The 18,261-nt window shown below is 39.5% G+C and overlaps 1 protein-coding gene across 1 annotated transcript in view; it reads right to left on the reverse strand.

Moving 5' to 3' along the window:
- Nucleotides 1-394: 394 nt before the first annotated feature.
- Epdr1 (ependymin related protein 1 (zebrafish)) overlaps nucleotides 395-18,261 on the reverse strand; it is a 28,123-nt gene continuing 10,256 nt past the window's right edge. The window contains exons 2-3 of the mRNA NM_134065.4: nucleotides 3,134-3,342; nucleotides 395-2,035 (exon numbers count right to left, since the gene is read on the reverse strand). Of these exons, the coding sequence (NP_598826.3) occupies nucleotides 1,839-2,035; nucleotides 3,134-3,342 (406 nt within the window). The 3' untranslated portion in view covers nucleotides 395-1,838. The remainder of the gene's footprint in view (nucleotides 2,036-3,133; nucleotides 3,343-18,261) is intronic.

The raw sequence follows: 18,261 nt of genomic DNA on the forward strand, positions 1-18,261 counted from the left end.
TTTTGTGGTTTCAGGAATCAGCTTAGCTACTGTAGAGGACAGAGGCTTGATGCTAGTTTATGAATATATAGGACTATATTACGAAATTATAATTATGAATGCATTATAGATAAATGAGAACTGGATGGTTTCTAGGAAATAGACCAGAGAAAGGGTAGTAGGTGTAAATATTGCTCCCAAAACCAAGGATGTCACGAACCCAGACCTAGTGGTAGTTGAGGAGATGCATAGAAGTGGTGGCTATAAGAACTGCACTGTGATGTTACCTGGGATCCTGATTAGTGGTAAGGACTGACTCAGGAAAACAGATCAGTACTGCCTTTGAAGCTTCCTTCTGACCCAGGCAACTGAAAGCCGAACTTTATAAAAGATGAGACTTAATAGGCTCTGAAGATAACCAATTTGGTTTTGATTATGGGAAGTACTTTATTTGATTATTACAGAAGGATTTTATTTTCTTTATAATTCAGTTCCTCCATATTTCTTACAAAAACAAACACATCAAAGAATAATTCATAGGGTTCATTAAATTTGTTTAATTGTATAGATAAATTACAATATAGATGGCTATGGCATAAAGCAAGCATCATACACTTCTCTTGATAACAAAAGATGATACATGGCAAATAAAACACAGCGATAAGAAGAATCTAGAATAGTAAGTTGTATTACTATAAGTCTCCCTAGCAACCAGAAAAACCAACCCTGTTTAATAGATGAAGAAACTAAACACTGACAGAGCTGGTGAGCTCCTTTCTACAAATGTTAAGGGCACAGACTATGTGCCAGGCACTTGCTTGGTGCTGGAGATCCTAAAGTAAACAGAGCATGGTACCCGTACTCAGGGCGTTCTTACCCAGGATAGCAGAGGTCAGCTTCTAGTAATCAGGAAATCCCACACAGCATAATGAGTATTGTGAGCAAGGCATGCCAAGGTGTAAGATGCAATGAATTCAGGCGAGGGAACAGCTCACAGAGGTCACATGTGAGCTGACCTTGGAAGCATGAGCCGTAGTCATATAGACACAGTTGTGTTGAAAGAGTTTCAGGAAAGGAAAGGCAAGGGCTACTAGCCTAGTGCATTTAATACGTAAAAGATTAGAGTAGCAGAGACTTCTTGGCCTTACTTGGGGGCCTCCCAGGTCAGTGCTATTTTGGAAGCCTGGTTGCCCACTAGAAAAGACATGAAGGTTCAGCAGAGCGGTCAGTACTCTTGCACACAGAGCAGCACACGGGACTCTTCATTTCATCTCACGTGTAAATACTAAGATTGTCCAAGCCTCCCTCTTAAAACTTCCTTTCCCTTTAGAGGAATCATTACTTCGTATTAAAAGTTTCTACTTCCTTGTAGAATATCTACATCCAGTGGGCCATGGCACAAAATTTAAGTCTAGAAAGAATCTTAAAGGCTCATCTTATAGTAACCAGAGGCAGGGGGTGGTGTCACTGGGAGCTCTTGCTTCCCTGGTGCAGACAAGCAAGGGACTTTCTTTGTAAGGGGAGAACTGAACAAAAGCATTCTATATCTTATTATCACCTTCGATTCTTATTGGCAATAATAAAAGTCTCACCCTGCAGAGGCAAACTCCTTGTGCTGACCCCACCCCCGCCCTTTCCTACTCTATGGCACTGACTACCCACCTGCTCACAGAAAGGATGGCCCCTTTCCTTCTCAAAACAGAGCTGAGCAGCCACAGTCAGATGTACAAGCAAGCCCACATAGGGTTTATCTTCCTAAAATTAGCTTTATTTTCAGTGAAGAGTTACTTTCAAACTAGTCTCTAATCCATTGCCATACAAGGTCACTAAGAGCTGAGGTTGGGTTCAGTTCGGCGAGTTCACAAGGAGCAGCCGTCACTCATCTTCTCTGGCTGCGCTGCCTGGCATGTGCTTGGTGGGGTGAACACAGAGGGGTCCTTAATGCCTAGCTGCACATCAAAGAACCGCGTGGACATGACCACAGTGTAGTTCCTGATGAAGGTCTCCTGGACCGGATAACAATCCTTGGCTGTATAAACGCCGATCCAAGTTTCATCTAAAGAGGAAAAAGGTTGACCTTTTCAGAGAGCACACAGGCAAGATTCCAGAATATTTTTATAAAATGCACTTTTTAACTTTGTTCAAAGACTCATTATGGAGGTTTTCATATTGGTTTTTTACAATCGTCATCACTTACCTTACAACTTGCCCAATCTGAAAACTCTTTATCTGTTCAGTGGTTTCCGATCTTCCTCTCCTCCCATACCATACAACAGTCATGCTACTGATGGTCTGATAGATTTGGGCACTTCATGCACACAGTATTTATTTATTTATTTATTTATTTATTTATTTATTTATTTATTTATTTATTTATTTATTTTTGATCGGCTTGTTTCCCTTTACATAATAGCCTCAAGTTTTATTCATGTTGCTACATATACCAGAATTCCCTTCCTTTCAAAGGAGGGAAACTACTCTAACAAAGTATCACATTTTGTTTATCTGCTTATCTGCTGATGGTATCTGAGTTGTTTCTAACAGTTTGGATGTAGGAATAGAACCAATATAAGTCAGGGTGTACAAGTAGCTATTTGAGTTCCTGTCATCATTTTTTTTTTAGCATATATTCAGACTTGGGTGCTCTGGACCATATGGAAATTTTATGTTAAATGTTTTGGTTAAATGCCATATTGTTTCTCACAGACTGAATGTCTACTCTATATGTTTCAAAAGAACCTCAGAATTAAAAAAAAATGGTTTGTATCAAAGCAGGCCTGTTTGTGTTTAGAATAATGGAGCAGGTCTGGACATGGCAGTTTTAGGAAGCGATGGTGGGAAGTGAATGTTGGCACCAAATTCAGGAGTATTATCACAAAAATTTCCTTTAGGTCACAGACCTAATGGATTTTATGAAAAGTCTATAGCAAAGGGTGATCGCATTAGATTCAAAGTGACAGAGGCATGCAAGTGAAACTAGAAGATGGAGGTGTTTCAACAACTCACTAAAAAAATGGTAACACATAATTGCCAAGTACATAAGGGACTTAAGCATGTGACTTTCCCCAACAACTACATTCAGTAAGGGACTCAGAAGAGTCTATTCCCCAGCATACACCCTGAGATGCAGTGTGGGAATCCTTTCCATCCTTACAGGATCTTGCTGTTCTTCTGTCAGACCACTCCTGGACCAGGATCTGCTCCTGAGGCCCTCCGATGGAGTACTGATCTTCAAAGGTAGAATTCTGGGGAATGTCCAGAGGATCCCAGGATTCCACCAAGGGGATCTTTGCACACTGTTTGGTGGCTTGTTCAATCTGAAACATCACTCCCTCCTTATAGAGTAAAATGTATTCAAATAATCTGAAAAGTGGAATCACAGAAAATAGTTAAGGACTTTTATGTTAAAAATAATCATGTATTTCATCAATATAGAGCCCAAAGATCTTTGATATAAAGGATCATATAAATTAATTTTAAAAGATTGCAAATCACTTGTTTTTATAAACATTATTCACACCAAACCACCCAACTGTGGAAAAATTAAAGTTTAGAAGTTAACCTTGACATTTCAAGGTGAATTTTTATCTGTGAACCACTACATGCTAGCCCCCAGGCTTAAGCTCCTGAAATGAGGGAGACATGTGGGTGTAATAGCTGGCTTATGGCAATTTGTTTAGTAGGATAAAGGAAAACTTCACTTTTGTTGCTTTGTTGTTGTTATTGTTGTTGTTTTTCGAAACAGGGTTTCTCTGTGTAGCCCAAGCTGTCCTAGAACTCACTCTGTAGACCAGGCTGGCCTTGAACTCAGAAATCCACCTACCTCTGCCTCTCAAGTGCTGGGATTAAAGGTGTGCACCACCAATGCTCAGCCCATGAAAATCAAGGAATAATAGAAATTTCTTGAAAGTCGGAACTCATTGCAGAAAGATAGGCAAAATACCTGCATCTACTGCCTAGATAACCTTCATGAGTGATTTGCTCTCTTGATGGAAGGTACTCTGTGTGTAGCCTGACAAGCCTAGGGCAGCAAGGACAAAGGCCAAGGAACCTTCAGAGCAGATGGCTAACACAGCAAGCTTGCCTGCATGCTTTTTGTCTCCTCTAGTGACCACATACACACCCTGCCTGCAGGGTGAAAGAAGGAACTCTAAGCCTTACACCTATATCTGATGTAGAAATCTCTAGGTATGCTATGTTGTACTTCTTAAAACTAAGTGATTTGGGGGTCTTTGTAAAGCCAAGACCTTAGTAAATGCTTTTCATCAGTGAAAGGAGACTGCTCACTACGGGCTGGGAGGATAACTGAGTGGCAGAGCACCTGCCTGACATGGATTTGATCCCAGCATCATGAGGAAAATGGGCAAATGATAATGATCTTTGTTCAATGAGCCTCAGGTTTCAAAACACATGTTCATGCAGGATGTCTGCTCTCTGTTCCAAGTCTGTGTTTGAAATTATTTTCATCAAAATAAATCATTATCAATAATGTTATTTTGTCAAAGGTATCACAATTAGCATTATCCTTTATGTTTCTATGAGGTGGTATAGAAATATGATTATGATCTCATTTTATATATTTATATATATCCCACTAATTTCAGAAAAGCAAGAACCAGCTTATAAGGGGGACATAATGGATGAAAAGATGACATGCATTTAAAGGTGGGGGTGAAAATAAAATAAAATGTGCATTTATGAAATATTGTTTAAAAAAGGGAGGTAATGTTGTGCTACAGAGATGGTTCAGTGGTCAGAGTGCTTGTTAGACAAGCATAAGGCACTGGGTTTGGATCCACAGCATCTACATAAAAATGGGCGTGCCAAAGGGTTCCTGCAATTCCAGTACTGGGAGAGATGGATGGGTCCCTGAAGCTCATTGGATAGCCAGCATAATTTTAGGTTCAGTGACAGACCTGATCCCAAATCAAAATGAAGAGTGGCCAAAGAAAGGTACCCAGGGTCCAACACAGGTCTCCATATGTATGAGCACACTTGCCCACAAGCACACATGCACGCCTCATGCACACATGCATACACACTCAGTAATACATACACCCCATATTTAATGAATCACAAATATAAACATTTTAAATAGAACTAATATCCTCTAGAATGCATGTAGGATTCACAAAGAATAAGCCAGTATTATCTACTATTCCACAATCTCTTAAGTCTCCAACACAATAAAGCCTAGCCACTCATTGACTGAATTTAGAAGTGTCAGCAACAAATCTGAGACACAGCCTGTGAGTAAATATAAGAACCTCTGCCCATAAGCAAAGCCTACCCTTCGGTGCTTTTTCTGGCAGGTTGACCATCCAACACTCTGGTGTGTGTACCCTCAGAGTTATACAATGGAATCCTTTCTCCCGACTGTTAGCATCATGCCATGCTGTTCCTAGGTCTATGGTGTTCAAACTGTGGTAGCTGTCCCCATGTATATGGGGATAGCTTCTTGAGCCCACTCCCACTAATCCCCAATCCAGCCTAGCATCTCTATCTCCCATACCGACCTTGGCACTCTCACTTGGGTTTACTGTGCTACATGAGAATATGGAACCTAGTGTGCCATATTCAGATTGGCCTGGATGTGTAGAGTTGGGACTGAGGGCCTACTGGTCAGCCTCTCTGTGTAAATGAACTGTCATATGGGAACACAGAAGCTGTGGGGATGATTTCCACCATGTGAAATGAGTAAGACTAAAGAACAAAGCAGAAAGAAAAAAGAATGAGCCGGCTGGGGTTCCAAAAGCTGCATTTTTTTTCTGAGGTGCTCAGAGACTCCACTAGGGAATAATTACCTCCCTTTGTTCTTATAAAGCTTTAATTTTGGCTTATGACTTTGTACAGCTCATAACAAGTGCTCATTTCTGATAGAGTCAAGGAAACAGGGGCTCCATGTAGAGTCCAAACCAAGAGCTCTATTTAATCAGCTTTCAGGAGAAAGTCTGCGTCAACAATTTGTGAGGAAGAAAGGTGGGCTTGGCTCACAGCTCCAAAGGACCTGCTTTGCGACCTATGAAGCAGGGCATCAGGGTGGGAGCACGGAGCACAGCAACTCAAAGTTGAGAACAATGACCAACTCTAGAGACCAATGACAAGTGGGTTCCCCATGGAACATCCACATGAAACAAGCTTAAAGTATATGGCTGCCAAGAAGTGGGAGTGGGGGAGGGAGCAGGGGAAGGTATGAGGGACTTTTGGGATAGCATTTGAAATGTAAATGAAGAAAATACCTAATTAAAAAAAAGTATATGGCTGCCTTATTGTATTTCTTCTCCGGATTTCCTGGACAGCTTCCTTGGATGCCATTAAACCTGTGCCTCTAGTTCCTGCCCCCACCCCTCCCTGCCACACCCAAATGACATTGTGTCTGAGGCTTGATGAGACTTTGGCTCAGGATGCTTGGAAAGAGCCCATCAGTGGCAAGGTGTGTGCTTCCAGCATCATCACATGAGAAAACAGCTAATTCAGTTTCTCACTGCTACATTGCTAGCTTTGATCATGATGATATGTGATAATACTGATCTCTCCATGAGCAATTAGCCATCATTGATGAGCAATACTTTGTGATGCTAGGAATATCCTGTTATCCAGTGTTGGTTTTGACTTCAATTACCCATAAGGTGATTTTAAATACTTTAGTAATTATCTTATTCATCGCTCGCATGCGGCTTGCAAATGTAAGAGGAGGGCAGCAGTTTGTAAGGACGAGCCCATGTTCCTAGAGAGGTCACAGGAAGATCACTTGCTGAAGGAGCTGCTTTCGTCTACCAGCAAAGTTCCAGTGAGAAAAGGCGAGTAGCCAGGCTTGGGGGCAAATGGCTTTCTCTGTTGTGATGCCTTGGCAGCGTTGACCTAGAAATCTTAGATAAAATCATTTCTTGAATTATTTCACTAGAGGTTGGTATAATAAGACTAACGGCAGAATAAATGACTTCTCTCTATGTTTCCTAATCTGTGCAGAATTTCTCTACTCTCAAAGCTCCACGTATTAAGTGTACCAGTATCATGACCTCTTTAGTCACTGAGAGTTCCTTCCAGCCAATATCTGCTAATATAATACTATTGATCTTTGAATACTTGGTGACTTTGTGATAGCAGATACCCCAGGCTCACTGTGGGCTCTCCTGATCAGACTTGATGGAACCAGAGTGGAGCAATAGGTGTTATTCTGGGATGGCTTTTCAGCCATCACAGCCTCTTATGTTTACAAAATCATAAATTAATGTTGCTATTTCCGGCTGAAAGTTAATATCATAGGTTCTCTTCATTGCTCTTATAATTATCTATTTCTTCTATTAAAATAAAAAGGCATGTTTCCAAAATGTTTCCAAAGTGATGTACATATTTTATACAATAGTCAAAACTGTTGAAAATTAAAGTGTGAAATAAAGTTAGGATTTCCTCGCAGGGTTGTATCCTTAGTTGGAGTTGTTGAGGCTTGGAGTCAATACTGTGCTAAAATGTTCACATGGAATAATTCGATTCCCTGTAAGGCCATACTTCCAGATTAATAATCATTAGCTTGTTTTGTTTCTGTTTGTTCTAATTTTAGAAATTTTACACTTTTCTCCCTAGGGTTAACATTATTATTTGTGTTTTTGTTTTTGGTTTTGGTTTTTGGTTTTTTTCGAGACAGGGTTTCTCCATGTAGCCTGACTGTCCTAGAACCCAGAAATCCACCTGCCTCTGCCTCCCAAGTGCTGGAATTAAAGGTATGCGCCCCCACCGCCCGGCTTTAACATTATTATTTAAATGTGAAAAATGTCATGTTTTGAAACTCAAAATGCTCTAGAGAAGCATATTGAGAGTAATCGCTCTCCTACCCCAGTCTTTTTCCTTCTTCCCCACATGCCTTAGAGACAATACTTTCTATCAGCTTCCATTTTTTCTGGTTTTTGCAATGTTTCCATGGACAAAAGCACCAGAAGGAATAACTTCGTTCTGTCCTGTTTGGGAAATGCAACCCCATCTGAAACAGAATACCCAGGTCAAAAGGTAAGAACATCGGTGGTTGTTTTAAACATTACCAGATTTTTCTCCATTAGACTGTGCTGTTTTGTACTTTTACCAGCAACACAAGTGCCTGCTTTCTTTACAGTCCTGCCAAAAGAGGATGCTGCCAAAATTGTATCTGTGCCCATCTGATAAGCAGGTTAGAGAATAAGAATCGCAAGGCTATGTTTTAGATCTTTAAAAAGGAGAAGAAAAAAAAAGTCCTGACAAAAGATGACACAAACCTAAAGTATAATGCTTGAGAAGTTTACACAGTGCATCGTCCAGGTCACAGGGACATTAGGACAAGAGTGGCCAGGCTCGCCACTGTCGGGGTTCTGTCCTGCGGATGAGTGAGGAGGTTTTCATTCATGCAGGGCAGTTGAACACACCATCACCTGTCAAAGCAACATCTTGCTTTTTTTTTCCTCTGAAAAACAACTATCTTCTATCAAGTTTAGCGACTTTATTTCCAGGTTTTTAAAATTAATTTGCCTTTTATGTCTTAGTTACAGATGTTATTAGCTCTAGTTTTACAATGAGAAGTATTTTTGCAATTTAAATATCATATTGGCTTCTGAATTTTTTCATTTCTAAAATGCTGTGATTATAAAGAGAAGTCTCCAGGCTCCGTGTTTCTCTTATTTTCTCTTATATTGAGAGCTTTAAACCAAGTTGAAATCTATCTTTATATATGGTCTAATATCTAAAGGGTAATTTTATTATGTTACAGTTGCTCCAAGAACATTGTCAAACAGTCCATCTTTCCTTGGTGATGAGATCGAATCCCCATCTGTCCCTGGATCTACTTCAGGACTCTTCTATCCTTCTGGGTTGCATGTCTGCTCACTAGAGCCAACTGATTTACTTAGAAATATTCACAGTAGTCATCAGCAATTGTTTTTTTTTTCCTTGTTAGGGTTGTACTAGATATCTAGATCTAACATTTCCAAATACATTTAAAAATGAACTATTTAGATCAAATTAACTAACACTAAGTTGATAATTTTATTTTGTTCGAGTTAAATGTATGTATTACTACTGAACTAATAATACCCTTACAGGTAAAGACATTCTATCCCTCCAAATATGTATGCTCACTTTTGATTTTTATGGTTCAGTAATAATTTTTTTCTAATACATTTTTTCACATTTCTTTTAATTACTTTGTATCTTTTGTTGCTAGAGTAAATTGAATCTTCTCTTGCCTGTTAAGTTTATAGCAGGTCATTGTTTACATACATGGAGATTACAAGTTTGAATTGCTTATTCAATACTCAACCATCATACTGAATTCGCTTATTGCTTCAATTCAGTTTTGGTTCTTATCTTCAAAGGCAACTACATTGTTTCCTTGAAAAAGATGTGTCTGTACTTCTCTGTGTTAGCTCTCATCCTCTGAGCACTTTCTCTGGCTATAAGACCAGCATCACTAAGTGGAATAGAAAGAACAGGGTTCTTAGCTAAGCGGCAAAAACAATATGAACTCCATATTAAAATACATGAGCTTTATTTATAATGGTAAGAAAGTAGTGTCATTTCCTGCAAACCACCTTCTATAAACCATGTTTATTGAATTTGATCAATTGTCTTTCCATCAAACTAAGAATATTCTCATGTATACCTTGTCTTAGGTGTATTAAGATTTAAAAAAAAGAAACTATCCTTGCATCCCCCTGATAAACGTTTCTTGATTCTGCTGTATTTTTTGATGTACTATTGGGATATATTTGCTAGTGAGAAACTTTTAATCAACAGTTACAGAATATTCATAAGGGACATCACAGTACTTTTAAGAATCCCATTTATCTTGTGTATGTATATTGTGAGCTAGTTTTCAATTCACTGTCATTCAAATGGTCCATATAGAGGGATTGTTCTAGGAAAGTCTCCTTTTATGAGCTGTTACTGCTTCCCGCTTTCCATCACAACTAGATGTGAAGGCTCACACATGTGTCTTTACCCGAGTAGGTAAAAGGTTACTGACCTTCAAAGGAGGTAAAATAGACATTTCTGCTCCTTCCCCTCCCCTTCCTCTCCAAATGGAAGCTGAGTGAATTCTATAACTCATCCTTGGTTGTCTTTTGAGCTAAAAGCAAAATTGGCTCTGGCCTTGCAGACTGTAGGGAAAGCCGGAAAAGGAATAATGGAGATTACTCTTAGAAAACAAGAGAAGGGTGCTGGTCCAATTCTACTGTATATATTTCTGTCTTTGAATGTAGTTGGATAAAGACATTGTGCTTGTATGTCAATGTGCCAGCTGGCAACTCTGAGACAACATCCTAGAAAGGGAATAGCAACAGACAGAGAAAGACCAGGGTTTGGAAGAAACTTACATGAAACTTAGAACCATGTGTCACAAATACATCCCAAGAGTTCTTTCTGAGCAGCAGACCTCTCCTAGTCCCAGCTTTTCTGTTCGGCATCACGAATGGGGCACTTAAAACCCTGCATCACAGACACTGTATATTGACCCTCGTGGAAGTTGTATGAGAGTCTTTCCTTGCAGAATGAGCAAAGCCCTAGCATTTGACTAATCTTGGACTCTAAAATATTGAAGTCAAACCTGGTGGTGAGTTAACCTAACTAGCTACTGCCTGAGCAGCTAAAATTAAATGATTTTCTGGCTTGAATTGGGGTATTCGGGAGAAAGGTGAAAAGCCTCTAACACTTGTATTTTAAAAACCATATTAAAATATATGCATTTTAGATTATAACTTAGTAGTGAATATCAGGATCAGGATTAGACTCAAAGTCGGCTCATCTATCATACTTATTCCCATTCCCCCCACAAAGGAAGCAGTGGCTCCTCACCCACTCGTAATTATATGACCATCTCAGACACACTAAATTACAGACAAGGGAGTGCACTGATATAATTTGATCACAGAAGGACTTTGGCTTCTATGGAAGCTATTGGTCAAATCTTGGGTTTATTTAGCATGCAATATAATAGATTAGTAATCTTAACTCTCAGGAGGAAAGTCTGAGCTTCAGCCACTTGCACTCTGGCACACATGAAGTGTGAGTTACACCCTACAGTAATGATGAGACACAAAAAAGAAAAACACTTGGAAAATTCACTGTGGACTTTCTGCCAATCACATATAACTAAAAGAAAATTAGATTATTTAAGAATGCAGTCTGAGGTAAAGTTAAATCAAAGTATAATTTATGTGTGTAATATAAGAAGCCATAGGTGGCCGACCTTCAGTCCCTGGACACTAGTTCAAAAGGAAAAGAAATGCTCAAGAAATTGAGGTGCTTTCTCTTCCAAAAATACAGCTTGATGGATCCTGGCGACATGTAGGAATATTCTTTTATCTGATGATAGACACTGCCTTTTTTCCTTGAGGCAATAGTTTAAGCTAATTACAGACACTCAGAGGAATGGCCTCATTAGTACTGAGGAGGCCATGCTGCCATGAAGCAGAGTGTTTTCTACAGCATGGCACAGGGACAGGATGGGGTAGGGGCAGTGAGGCTGGGCTTGCAGTGAGCCCTGAGATTTTAAGTAGGCAAGCACCCTTTCCCAGCAGGCTGAAATAGAAACTCACATACACACATTGACAAAACATTTAATAAAACACTTGAAATAAAGGAAGTCAAGATAAAAGTGCAGTGGTGTTAGCATAAGCCAATCCTAAGAAGAGAAAGTAGTGGATGATGGTGATGAAGAGGAGATTTACAAGATAGTATTCTGGCAAAAGAAATTTTAAAATGAAGAGATGGATGAAAATGTTAAGGACAAAATAAGCAATTTAAAAAGATGCACGTAGCCGGGCAGTGGTGGTGCACACCTTTAATCCCAGCACTCGGGAGGCAGAGGCAGGCAGATTTTTGAGTTTGAGGTCAGCCTGGTCTACAAAGTGAGTTCCAGGACATCCAGGGCTATACAGAGAAACCCTGTCTCAAAAAACCAAAAACCAAAACCAAAGCAAAACAAAGAAAGATACATGTAAGAGAGCCAAAGCACATAGAGAAACAGGAGGAAAACAAGATTAAACCTCTAGAAATAGAAGATGGGGAGACATAGGAATAGGCAGATAGAACAGTTTCCTAGCACATAAAGTCTTTGGGTTCAATCTAGAACTGCAAAATTTTAACTTAAACAAGAAACAAGATTTAAAATTTTTACTGTTAGACATGACCTGGAGACATCAAATTCAAAAATAATAGAAAAAAATTCAAAATGAGGGTAGAGAAAAGCATATTCAAACTAAATTTAGGCCTGGAAAGGTTGTCAAGATGTTACAATGCTTGCTATGCAAGAATAAGGATCTGGGTTCGATTCCCAGAACCTGCTCCAAAAAGCTAAGCCCAATGCAGTGTTTATAATCCTAATGCAGGGAAACAGAGACAGGAGGACCCTTAAGATATGAATAAGCTCCTTATATACCTGAGAGCATATACATGTTACAGAAATCCCTCAGGGGTTAGCCAAAGGAAGTTGTTGATCTTTCAGGAGCTGGATCCAAAATAGAAAATGAGGAAACATGGCAAACAATACACATTACATTTTTTTCAGTGTGGTAAGTGGGACTTAAATAAATACCTGCTTTGTTCAATAGGAACTGTACTAATGTTAGAAAAACCAGACCACAAACTTCCTTTTCCAACTCCTTAAGGAGAGTTAAGATCTCATAATGCTGAATTTTCCTGGTTTACACAGGCCACACCTAGAGCTGTCAGGAGCTCCACTTTCCACAATTACAGGGTGTGTGACAGAGTGGACAGAGAGAGGACATGAGTCTGAAACGAAAAGCTCCCAAGTCATGCAGAGGCTAGTACCCACAGGGCATCTCTATGGATGTTAAGGCTGGGCTAGGTCCTTCCATCAGAACTCTTGGCTCCCAAGGATGTGAGTGTGTGAGATCATTCCTGTCCACTGTGTTCTTCCTTCTGAAGTGGAACTTCCATCCATCCACACAGGACTCCACACTCCCACCAGGTTTCTCCGCCAGAGTTTTGCAGGGGACTCTGATAGTTCTAGTGAAGCCCAATTTTTCCCTCAGAAGACAAGTCTGATTTTCTCCATCTTTCATCAACATCTGGCTGAGGAACTCCAAGCATTAAGACTTGAGATTCCAGGAGATCCAAGAGGTGTCTCAACAAGAGACAAAGTGAATGGTTCCAAAGCCGTGGAGCCCATGCAGATGGCCTGGTTCACTCATCACAGCCATCTCTACAAGTATTTGCTAGCTCGGGTACATTATTAAAAGAATTATGCATCATTATGCATCCAAACTCACTTCAAAAAAGTGAAGGTGATGTCATGTTAGGCTGTTATATGAATCACTGAGTTGGCTAGGTTTTATCCACAAACTAGAAAACTTTCTTTATAAGATCTATCAGGGATTATTCACTGAAATAATCAATGTCCTTGTTAAACCAGCCCCTTTCCAGAGTCAATGGTGAGTTATAACCCTACTCACCACAAGCAGAACCAAACCACAACAGTGTGACATCACCCTAGATGTGCCATTCTGACCATCTATTTCTTGTTTATAGTACCACAAATTACTACACATACTTAGTCTCTTTATAGATATGATGTGGAAAGTTGGGTGCTCATAGTCTGCTGGTCAGAACATCTATATGGAATAACCTTCCTGAAAGTCAATATGATTAACTGTTGAAAACTTTTAAAATGGGCAAGTCAATTCATTATTTTCATATCTAGGAACTTTTCAAAATAATGTTAAAAATATTTAATATATGTTTGCATGAAAATATAAGGCTACATATTTTATTGTCAGTTACACTAGTTAAAAACAGAGGTAAGAAAATGTGGTTGTCCCATGATAAGAGATTGCCTATGTAAGTTATACTATGTCTTTAGCTAGGGCTTGCTTATCATATAGTAGCATGAGGATCATGAACAACATTTTTATGCTAATATTATTTTTTAATTAGGTATTTTCTTCATTTATATTTCAAATGCTATCCCAAAAGTCCCCCATACCCTCCCTACCCACTTTCCTACCCACCCACTCCCACTTCTTGGCCCTGGTGTTCCCCTGTACTGGGGCATATAAAGTTTGCAAGACCAAGGGGTCTCTCTTCCCAATGATGGCCGACTAGGCCATCTTCTGCTACATATGCAGCTAGAGACACGAGATTCGGGGGGTACTGGTTAATTCATACTGTTGTTCCACTTATAGGGTTGCAGACCCCTTTAGCTCCTTGGGTACTTTCTCTTGCTCCTCCATTGAGGGCCCTGTGTTCCATCCAAGAGCTGACTGTGAGCATCCACTTCTGTGTTTGCCAGGCACCAGCATAGCACCTCATGGTACCTTCTCCAAAATTGACCATATAATTGGTCACAAAACAGGCCTCAACAGGTACAAAAATACTAAAATTGTCCCATGCATCCTATAAGATCACCATGGACTAAAGCTGATCTTCAATAACAACATAAATAATAGATAACATTCACATGGAAACTGAACAACACTCTCCTCAATGATACCTTGGTCAAGAAAGGAATAAAGAAAGAAATTAAAGACTTTTTAGAGTTTAATAAAGATGAAGCCACAACATACCCAAACTTATAGGACACAATGAAAGCATTTCTAAGAGGAAAACTCATAGCTCTGAGTGCCACCAAAAAGAAACTAGAGAGAGCACACATTAGCAGCTTGACAAGACACCTAAAAGCTCTAGAACAAAAGGAAGCAAATTCACCCAAGAGGAGCAGACTGCAGGAAATAATCAAACTCAGGGGCGAAATCAACCAAGTAGAAACAAGAAGAACAATTCAAAGAATCAACCAAACAAGGAGCTGGTTCTTTGAGAAAATCAACAAGATAGATAAACCCTCAGCAAGACTCACTAGAGGGCACAGGGACAGCATCCTAATTAACAAAATCAGAAATGAAAAGGGAGATATAACAACAGATCCTGAAGAAATCCAAAACACCATCAGATCCTTCTACAAAAGGCTATACTCAACAAAACTGGAAAACCTGGATGAAATGGACAAATTTCTAGACAGATACCAGGTACCAAAGTTAAATCAGGATCAGATTAATGACCTAAACAGTCCTATATCCCTTAAAGAAATAGAAGCAGTCATTAATAGTCTCCCAGCCAAAAAAAGCCCAGGACCAGATGGGTTTAGTACAGAGTTCTATCAGACCTTCAAAGAAGATCTAATTCCAGTTCTTCTCAAACTATTCCACAAAATAGAAACAGAAGGTACTCTACCCAATTCATTCTATGAAGCCACAATTACTCTGATACCTAAACCACAGAAAGACCCAACAAAGATAGAGAACTTCAGACCAATTTCCCTTATGAATATCGATGCAAAAATCCTCAATAAAATTCTCACTAACCGAATCCAAGAACACATCAAAACAGTCATCCATCCTGACCAAGTAGGTTTCATCCCAGGGATGCAGGAATGGTTTAAAATAGGGAAATCTATCAACGTAATCCACTATATAAACAAACTCTGAGACAAAATCCACATGATCATCTCGTTAGATGCTGAGAAAGCATTTGACAAAATCCAACACCCACTCATGATAAAAGTCTTGGAAAGATCAGGAATTCAAGGCCCATACCTAAACATGATAAAAAGCAATCTAAGCAAACCAGTAGCCAACATTAAAGTAAACGGTGAGAAGCTGGAAACAATCCCACTAAAATCAGGGACTATACAAGGCTGCCCACTTTCTCCCTACCTATTCTACATTGTACTTGAAGTCCTAGCCAGAGCAATTTGACAATAAAAGGAGACCAAGGGGATGAACAACCTTTTTAATTTAAAAATCCATTGTATATTTCCATTTTACTTTTCTGTAATAGGTCTAGAGATTAAACATATATAATACAGGCTACCTAAGCTGAGCTAAACCTTAGCTCTATATTTCCACTTTAAAAATGTAAATACAGGATTTTTGGGATAGCATTGGAAATGTAAATGAAGAAAATACCTAATAAAAATTTTTTTTAAATGTAAATACAGGAATGGAAAAAGAAAACTGGGAAGTATGTGTACCATGGCTGTACATTCTGGTTGAAGGACGATGTACGCATGATCTTTATTTTATTTGATTTCAACACTGTCTGGATTTTTCTGTCATGAACATGTATAATGCTGATAATACCAAAGTCATAAACAACACATACCATGCATGTATTTATTATTGCATCCAAATCTGACACATTTATTGAAACTTACTCTGCCTAAAATGCCTTAGTACAAGGAATCCAAGAGTATATTGGTTCCGCAGATGTTTCCTCTCACTTCACAGAAGAAAGCCATCATGAAGGCTAGGGGAGTTAGCTGATGAGACAATGACAGACCATGAAAGTAGCCTAAGGAAGGGGGCATGGGACATGATGGGGAGGTCCCTGTGGGGAAAGCCTTGTGGGGAGGGAGGCTTGTGCTGTGTGATTACAGAGGTCCCATGTGAGGGCATAATATGGTTGGTTGAAATCTGAAATGAGAAGAAGCCAGGAGCTCAGAAGTGACAGAATCAGACTCATCAGTTTCAGTAAGCTTGTACATGTTCTACATCTGAAGAGCAGCCAGTGATGTCACAGTGTTCACTACAGTATGCATCCTGTATGCACCATAAAAATCTCAAATATTCAGGTGGCACAGTAGTAACTAGGTACCATGAGAAATTTTGAACAATCTTTATCATTTTGTCTTTGTGCATCTGTTTAGATATCTATCATGAGTACATAGATAACTATTACTCACTTCTTAATCAACTGGTTCAAACAACCAGAGTCAGGTTCTACTCTAAGATGCTGGAGAGATAGCAAAACCATGCAGAAATCTCTGACCTCCTGACCTTAGATGTAGCAAGACTGATGATAAAACACAAAAAGAATAAACAATATGTTAGGTAATAACAAATATCTTGACTACATAAGGCACTGAGGTAAGTATATGAGAATGCTGAGGGGAGAGAAACCATTAGAGGATAGAGTAGTTCTGGATGGAAAAGGCTTTCTAGTTAAGTGGAATAATCAACAGAAGTTCCAAGCAGATTAACCTGCTGAGACTATGGGCTGGCAAAAAAGGCAAAAAGATAAGATGTGGAAGGGCCAGGAGTAAGCCCCACAGGGACATCTATAAAGAAGGGCATTGAATCCAAAGAGGTGGAGCTGCCTAACACAGACATTTATCTGAACACAATCACTTATGTTATCATGCTTGCAAACAGCAGGTCAGAGCAAAACTATGGGTATAACAAGAGGATTTCAAAACTCCAGGTATGAGACAGTGACAGTTGAAACTAGGATGATAGAGAAGGTATAACCAGATTCTGTGTAGCGTTTGAAATCAGAATTGGTTGGATTTATATCCTGCCTCTTTGGAAGTAGGTGAGAGAGAAGAGAAGGATGACCATGTGGGTTTGTGCTGACCAAGTAGACCTACTATACTTAAGATAAAGAAAGGGGAAGTTTAGTTTATATGTTTGGTTCTTTGGTTTGGGTTTGGTTCTGGTAAGTTTTATTACAAGCAAAGGAAACATTTATTTCGGATATGCTACATTCGTAAAGACCACAGGTTTCAAAGGAAGACATCAACCAGGCAGATGGGTCCAGGGGAGATCTCTGGACAGGAACCAAACATATGGTGACACCCCCCAACCCCAATGAAGAGGTGACATTTAAAGCCATGACTTACATGATCTCATTTAGACAGAGGGTTCACACAAGAAGTAAAGGGATGGAATGCCCAGCCCTGAACTTTCCTTTATTAGCAGTACAGAGAGCAAGAAGAGCCCAGAAGACTAAAAAGAGGAAATGAGGCAGAGGAGGGGTAGTAGTTGAGTTGGTAAACTTCTCACCCTGTACTATGAGGACTTGGGTTTGGAGTCCCGACACACACATAAAAATTGGCCACAGTGGCACACGCCTGTAGTCTTAGTTCCTGGGAAGGCTAAGATAGGAGACTTACTGGCAGCCAGTGGGAGAATGCATGAGCTCCAAGAACAGAATGTGAAGGAATCCAACATTGACCACTGGCTTTCACATGCATATACACTCACACATGTGAACATGTACATACAAACACACACACACAGAGCAAAAGAGAGAGATACAACACACACACACACACATACATACATACATACATACATACATACATACATACATACATACATAGAATTATTTTTCAAATAATGAGAAACATTTGTAAGGTGATGTGTGAAAAACCAAATAGAAGAGGCACACCTAGGTAGGTGAGTACTGAGAAGAGAATTGGGGCTGCTGAGGAGCTGACAGGTATTTGAAGCTTCTGGTCCTGCC

This window comes from Mus musculus, chromosome 13 (assembly GCF_000001635.26).
Source record: "Mus musculus strain C57BL/6J chromosome 13, GRCm38.p6 C57BL/6J".
Taxonomy (NCBI): domain Eukaryota; kingdom Metazoa; phylum Chordata; class Mammalia; order Rodentia; family Muridae; genus Mus; species Mus musculus.